Source organism: Panthera uncia, chromosome F1 (genome assembly GCF_023721935.1).
Source record: "Panthera uncia isolate 11264 chromosome F1, Puncia_PCG_1.0, whole genome shotgun sequence".
In the NCBI taxonomy this organism is placed as follows: domain Eukaryota; kingdom Metazoa; phylum Chordata; class Mammalia; order Carnivora; family Felidae; genus Panthera; species Panthera uncia.
In genome coordinates, this window is record NC_064813.1 from 46,983,074 (window position 1) to 46,991,203 (window position 8,130).

At 34.4% G+C, this 8,130-nt stretch overlaps 1 protein-coding gene across 2 annotated transcripts; it reads right to left on the reverse strand.

Moving 5' to 3' along the window:
- Nucleotides 1-740: 740 nt before the first annotated feature.
- On the reverse strand, nucleotides 741-4,892 carry RGS1 (regulator of G protein signaling 1). Of its 2 annotated transcripts, none has more exons than XM_049634551.1 (5): nucleotides 4,724-4,892; nucleotides 4,278-4,358; nucleotides 3,565-3,626; nucleotides 2,091-2,254; nucleotides 741-1,325 (listed from the first exon to the last, which is right to left on the reverse strand). In XM_049634551.1, exons 1-5 carry the CDS (start codon nucleotides 4,858-4,860, stop codon nucleotides 1,140-1,142), a joined length of 630 nt encoding a protein of 209 aa, XP_049490508.1. In that variant the 5' UTR covers nucleotides 4,861-4,892; the 3' UTR covers nucleotides 741-1,139. The 2 variants fall into 2 exon arrangements, with proteins under 2 accessions (XP_049490508.1, XP_049490507.1); XM_049634550.1 differs by having other exon boundaries at nucleotides 3,565-3,629.
- Between the last annotated feature and the right edge of the window lie 3,238 nt (nucleotides 4,893-8,130).

Below are 8,130 nucleotides of genomic sequence, written 5' to 3' on the forward strand. Positions count from 1 at the left end.
CCTCCCTCACTCACAGTTTCTGTCTTTCAAAATAAATAAATAACTATATATGTGTGTATATATACATATGTGTATATGTATATATATATATATATATACACACACATATAGTTCAAATAGTTCATATATATTCAAATAGTTCATCTATATTCAAATAGATGAGAAATTGAAGAAGTCATATATATATATAGATAGATAGATAGATTATTAATGCATATATATATGACTTCTTCAATTTCTCGTCTATTTGAATCTTGACCATATGAGAACATGTTTGTTTGATTTTTATGCATTGTGATAACAAAGAGAAAACCAATGAACTTTGTCTAATAGATACATATAATACATAAATATAGGATTAATTGTATGATAGTTTTAGTTTTTGAAGAGATGATAGAAAGTAGAAAGATACTTGCTTGAATTTTTGTTAAATCTGAGGAATAAATACCAGTTTTTAAAAACAGCAAAGAAATGTAAACAGAAATTGCTTCTATATATTTTTTAATACAAAACTCATTTATTACTGACACTGTGAAATTTACAAATTCTGACTTCCCAGTTTTAAGAGCAACAGCTTAAGTTAATACATTGTTTTCTTCTTCATCTCTTTCAAGTAAAAAACAAACCAAAAAAAAAAAAATAAAACAACACCAAAAACCCTTTGGCATGAAAAATAGCAACGGTGGTTTCGAACACATATTTTCCAAACAGTCATCCAAGTTAAAGACTTGTTAGCAGCTCAATAAATCTCTATATAATAATATGTAGCATAAATATAAGCTGACCTTGAAGCTTATAGCATGTTTTAATCAGTTTCAAAATCTTTATTCACAGTTTCTGTGTAACTGGACTTTCCCAGCCTTCTCAGTTCTGAGAGATTTTTCTGATATGTCCACTGTATGAAGGAGACAGTACCACAGTGTCTCCTTCCTTTTACTGTCTCTTGGGTTTCATCTTGCTCATGTTTCTTCGATCCTGAGCCTGGATAACTTCCATGTGAATCCATGTTGAATCATTTGTTCTTCCCCTGGGCCTGTGGAGTCACTCAAAAGGGCCAGGTTGTTCACCCAGGGAGCCATTAAGTGGCACATTCCTTCTGTCCTCGAAACCATCTTCATTTCTCTCCAGCTAGGAACTGATCACTTTAGACTATTAGCCTGAAGGTCATTCAGCAGATTTAAGTAAATATTTGATTTGAGAAATCTGGGGTAAGAGTCCTTTTCCATAAGAGTATATATAATTTTTTGGGCTTCATCAAAACACGTTGGTGTTGGTGCTTTAATCTTCTTGGCTGTAGATTCTCGAGTGCGAAAGTCAATATTGATCTAAAAACAAATACTCACTAGTTAATATGCACTTCCAATTTATTGCACATTTTATGATGTAACTATGTTTGTTGAAGCACCTCAAGACAATGGCGTTAAGCCCTCGTTTATATCAGTTCAAGTATCTCTTAAATGCCTATTCTAAACCAGCCCTATACTGGATGTGAAGGAGGTAAGAAGAAATATCCTCTCAAAATTCTTTGTTCCAAGTTAGCTTATAGTATAGTTGGGAGATGCAAAAGAGGCAGGCGTGAAAAATTTAAATACCCATACAAGGTGATACATGCATCAGAAAAAGTGATATGGTCATTTAAAATGTATAGGAGAGGACACTTTGTGTAGCTATTTTTTTGCTTGAACCAAGAATATTTCATGGGAAGGTGGGTACATTACTAAGTGAAAATATTTCTGCTGCTGCAATTGTGTGTGTGATACATACTAATCTGTGTTTTATCCTAATGTAAGATGAGCATCTCATTAAGGACATTCTGATATGCAATTCTGGCTAATAATACTGGTAGTCCTACCTACCCCCTGTCACATTAGCTAATTTTGCAAAATCAGTCTTTTCATCCTACTGTCTTCAAATATACATAAATATAGAAAATTAGATTATTATTGTACTGAAGTATATGAACATACCTAAGTACTTAACAATGAAATTATGACACTTAAAAAAGATGTAATCTTGCTATGTGTGTGGAATGCTATTTCTTCATCTAAGTTCCTTAAACATAAACTGGTGGTAATGAAGATAATACTCACTTGTTTAGCAGCATCTGAATGCACAAATGCTTTATATATTTTCTCTGCTTTGCAATGCAAAAGATCAGACTCCGTTTTTTTATAGTCTTCACAAGCCAGCCAGAACTCAATGTTCTCCTCACTGAACTCAGACTTCAGGAAACTTCCAAAGACATCTTGACCAACTAAAAAGACAGGGGGGGTGGTGATCTAATTAAATTAATTGAGCCGGTAAATGAATACAAGAAAAATACTATTGCATTGCCTATGCACAAAGGTAAGAGATGGCTAATGCTGAAATAGCTGTGTCATAATTTATAGAGATGGGAAGGCCTCAGAGGTTCTTTCATTTATAGTTTATCTGGGGCCAAACAAACCTATCCACAGTCACACAGCTACTTAGTGATCTACAGAACTGTGTTTTGCTTCCATCTGTTAATTAAGTTAAAATTCTGCTCTTGTGATTACAAAATAATCTCTTTTCTTATAAATACTAACTCCTAACCAGACTGTAGAGTATTTTAGGAAAGCAAACATTGACGAAAGTCATTAACATCATGTTCATTATTACCAAATATAATTTCCCCATCCAATTCTTATTAGTCAGAAAATGTGCTGATGTGCTGATTATATTTGCTCGTGTTACTGAGGCTTTTAAATGGGCCATTTCTATGCCATTTATTTATTTGGCTGGATTGTAAACTAAGTCAGATAATAAGATGGATGAAGGATATTGAACAACTTGACCCCCAAGCAAGGATTCTGGAGACTACTCTGCTCACCCATACCTCTGAGCAAGGTCTTAATCCCAAGAGAACTCTGATGCCTATGATTGGGGAAAGGCAAGCTGATTTCATTCTTTACCTTGTCTTATCTGAAACTGCCCATCAAGACTGTTTAAAAATTGTTCTAATCCTATCTGTGTTATCATATATCATGTTATATATAATGCAATTATGTATTATGTGTCTCAACTTCCTTCAAGGCAACAAGGCACTGTGCCCTTGTTTTTTAATCCTTGGTGCTTCTAAAATGACTGCCACTTAAAAGTGAGCTAAATGAGTGAATTAATGAATGTATGGATAATACAGTAGTTAATTAATTGAATGAATCCCACTTCTTACATCCAACAGTTACAAAAATACATTCTATAGGTAGCTTTCAGAATGGCAGTTCACATGTTGAGATGTTTGGTTTATGTTAAAAAACTTGAAACTTCAGAACCTCAGCATAATTTTAAATTTCACTCCTGTAATGACTCCAGGGAATACCTAATCGTCTTGGCAAATTTGTCCGAAGGATAGTGGCAGAACTGAGTACCAGGTCTTTAAACTACAATGAGACACAATATACTGAAGATATTAGTGACTACAGAAAAACTATAATACAACTTTTCACACACTCTCCTATCCAGAAGATGATATGTTATTGAAGTCATTCAATGTGTTAGTGTATTGAGCTAAGCCCAAAACATTTAGCAGTTAATCACACTTACTTTGGTTTGCAAGTAGTTTTTCCAGAGATTGAGACCACTGCATTACTTCATTAGCGGAGAGTCTACTGGGGACAAAATTTACATAAATTAGTGAACTTTTTTGTGTAATCACAAATAAAATCAGAATGGCTGCTATATTTTGGTAATTCCACAAACTAAGATTCTAGTTCTATAATTTTTTTTTTTAATTTTTAACGTTTATTTATTTTCGAGACAGAGAGAGACAGAGCATGAACGGGGGAGGGGCAGAGAGAGAGGGAGATACAGAATCGGAAGCAGGCTCCAGGCTCTGAGCCATCAGCCCAGAGCCCGACGCGGGGCTCGAACTCACGGACTGTGAGATCATGACCTGAGCCGAAGCCGGACGCTTAACCGACTGAGCCACCCAGGTGCCCCTCTATAATTTTTTTAAAAAATTTGTCTGTAAGAAAACAAAACTTCCCTTAAAATGACTACAGATATGAAAAATATCTACCAACAAAGTATGAAGAAATCCAAATACATATACTCCAGCAGTATAATAAATTGCAAATTATGGACACACATGTTGACATTTAGTTTACATTCGTACTAAGTAGTCTACTCTTATTTGGCTGGTTACTTAAACGAAATGAAATCTAGTATGTGCAATATTAATCACTTGCTAGACTACAGAGCTAGCTAATGCATAGACTACTCTTAAAAAGAAAAGTCAGCAGTATTAATGTACATACATGTCTTTGGACTTAGAAGATTTCATTCCAGACTCTGGATGTGGGATCATAGATCTCAGGTATGCTTTCATATCCATCCCACTACAAAAGACACAAATATGAATATTCATATTTCCTTATTAGAATACATATTATTTGTAAAAGGAGCATGAAATAAACTTCTCAAGGAACAAGGCAATAATAAAAATTGTTGTTATAACATTTTGCTGTATTAAGATTGAGGTAATTTTTATGAGCCAAAGTCTGCAAAAATTTCCATATAATTTAATGGCCTATCATGATTTATTTTTTAGATACACACACATATATATATATATATACAACAGCTAATTTCTCTGATCTAGTTAAGCTAACTGCTCATATTTTCTTCTATTCATTCTCAATCCTTCTGCCATTAAAGATAATCTAAGTCAAAATCCACCAAGTGACACACAAAATGAACTTACAAAGTCTTTGGCCTCTTTTTTTGAGTTTTGTCATCTAGAAGTGAATGGTCCGTTTCTTTCAATTCCTTTGGATTAGCAGAGAAGAACATCCCTGGCATTTTGTTTAACCTTGGCGTGGAGATCGCTGCTGCTCGCATAGTCCTCACTCTGTAAATATCTGCTGGTCAACGTCTGGGCGGCTTTATATAGTAAAGGCAGACAGGCTCGTGCTGTTCAAATGAGTCTGTTTATCAAGTGATGTTACCACAGACACTGGAAGTTCCCCCTTTCTTGGTGTGTTATGACGTGTATCTTGAAAAAAAAAAGAAAAGAAAAGAAGCATGCAGTGATGTCTTGTGGTTGAAACTTACCAAATGAGAACAGGTCACTTGATTAAAAAGAAAGAGAAAATTTAACCTACAGAGGCACACACATATATACCACATGTCTAAAGTATTCGCAGCATCAACCTTTGGTTCTAGGGGATGCTTGTTTCTTCATAAAAAATTGCACATTTCAATAAAATACTTCATTTGGCGTATTTATTGTATCACATACAAATTCAGTACTAGAGAGGTATATCCTCAATGCTTTGAATAGTCCCTGACTACAAAATTCATCTGATCACAATATTTGGAAAAGTTCTTTTTTCCTTTCAGAAAGCAGTGTAAAATAAAATACCTTTTATCTGGGGCTCTTGGGTGGCTCAGTTGGTTGACTGTCCGACTTCCGCTCAGGTCATGATCTCATAGTTGGTGAGTTTGAGCCACACATCAGGCTCTGTGCTGACAGCTCAGAGCCAGGAACCTGCTTCGGATTCAGTGTCTCCCTTTCTCCCTTTCTCTCTGCCCCTCCTATGCTCATGCTGTCTCTCTCACAAATATATATACATATATATATATATATATATATATATATATATATATGTAGGAAGAAAATATATCTTGAATTTTCCCACTTCCATGACAAGAAATTTCCGTGTTAGCATTTTCCAAGCTGTGTGCTAGACATTCTACTGGTGATATACAAGATGATTTTAAGGGGTCCATGAATGTTAATTTTTATTAAGAATATAATATATCAAACTGATTTTGTGTATTTTACTGCATTAAACTATTACTGCAATTAAAACTATAAGGACATGAAGTATAGTTAGTACAATAATATAATGTCATGTAAATACATTGATACTAAAGTATCATATTGTATCGAAGGAAAACTGCATATGGTAAAATGAGTAAGAGTATATCTGGACATCCCAATAATGTGCGCTTCTGAGGTGATGATCTTCCAAATTTTGGCAGTATCTCTGGAGAGAGCCAGTCTAGCTTTAATTAAAATTAAGGATTTAAAACAAAAAAAACCTTAAACCCAATGAATTAGGTGACAAGGAAGAAGGGTTAATGCAATGTAAGCTTTTATAGAGTTTGTATACACAGTGTGTTTATAGTGTCCAGTTTAACATAACCCCCCTTTGGTTCTTGCCCCTGAAAAGACAAAATAAATTTTTAGAGAGGTTTCTGATGGTATTATGTAAATTTGACAAAAAGAAGGGCGTATTACTTTTCCTATCTTGGTTCTATCATCAGGATAAAATATAATTGAAAAGATCACATTTATAATATTTCAAAATTCACTTATTACACAGTCATGAATATATATATATATTACATTGTATGGGCAAGCATCATTTGATGTTTGAAAGATAGCATGATGCAGAAAGAGAGCTAGTGAGATGAGGTGGCCACTTTGAAAATGACCCAAACAAAATCGATGGGGCTTAAAGGCTAATGACAGAAAGGCATTTACTTGTATATTTCCTGTGGTTCAGTCCGTATTTACTTTTCTGTTAAAATGTTCAATATTGCTCACGTTTGTTTATCTGATAACTTCTGATTTCTCTAGATAATTGTGGGTAAGCTATATTAAAAAAATAATTTAACATTATTTTTAATGGCCTGATATTATTAGTATTATCCAAATATACTGACAATATCCAAAGTATGTTTCTCCAACGATATTTCCTTTGGATGTGAATTAATAATATTAAGACAACAATGACAGCAGCAGCAGCAAAGTTTATGCAGCCACATAGGTTGGGGAAATACTGGAGTTAAGGTTAAATAAGGTTCTTAAATTGTCAAGGCAGATCTTTTCAGAGCCTTTAACACACATTTGTCAATTTTTAAAAGGAGGGTAGAATATGTGACAGTTTCCTAACATTTTTGAAAACTGAACTCTCATTAGGTAGGGAAGATAGTCTTCAGGAACAATATTCTCTGGATAAATTAGGAAACTCTGGTCTGAGACAAAAATAAAAAGTCGCCTCATAGATTAATAATTCCTTTAAATCTCTAATTTTTTGCTACCTAAATATTGACTTTTGGGCTCAAGCATTTGTAAGCAAGTAAAATTGCATGCTTCCAGCCCAGATGGAGAATTAAACTCCTGATAGAAGGGTCCTTCTGAAATTCCTATGTCACAATTGGCTGTTGGATCCAACTCTGGCACAATAATGTAGCTGCTCTCTCAAAGGCTGCTTGCTAGATATGCAAAGCATATATGTGCCAGAGCTAGGCAAATTTGGCGAGGCTGCATCAACAAGGACCCATGAGTCCATGGCAGGGCATTGAAAGTTCTTTATGAATCATACAGTGGCACTGTCTGGCCCCTCTTTGTGAAATTCATTGAGAAAAGACAAATGGTCAAATAGGAACTTAACTAGATCCATCCCTTTGGTTGAAACTGTAGAGGGTTTGATAAAAGCCAATAGAAGAAACAGTGGCTCTCATAAACGTAATCTTATTTGAATATTTCCTCTGTGAAACTGCGTATAAGTAACTAAGTTGGAGTCTTAAGAAAAGGAATACTTCATGTGGTCTTAGTGTTATTTAAAAAAAATTAAGAGATGTTAGTTGTAGAGCATTTTAGGTTTACAAAAAAATCGAGAGGAAAGTACAGAGAGTTCCCACATACTCTCTCCCTTCCCCACAGCCTTCCCCACCATCAACATCCCGCATCAGTGTGTGTGGTATGTTTGTTCATGAACCTACACTGAAACATCATTATCACCCAAAGTCCTTAGTTTACATTTTGGCTTCCTCTAATGGTATAGGTTTTGACAAATGTATAATGACATGTATCCACCATTATAGGATCATACCGAATAGTTTCCCTGCCCTAAAAATCCCAGTGTTATGTTCTAAAATGTGGAGAAGATTGGTTAAAAAAAAAAATTCTGATTATGGCTGTCTATTTTAATGGGGAAAATTTTAATCTTTGCTGAGTTTATTTTACATTTTGGTTCCAAACACTCCAATCACCTGAATCCTAGTAGGGAGGGCTTTGATCTATGACTTTTTCAAATTTTATATTGATTAAATAGATTTTAATCCTTTATAATATTCCTGAAATTTTTGTAAACATTA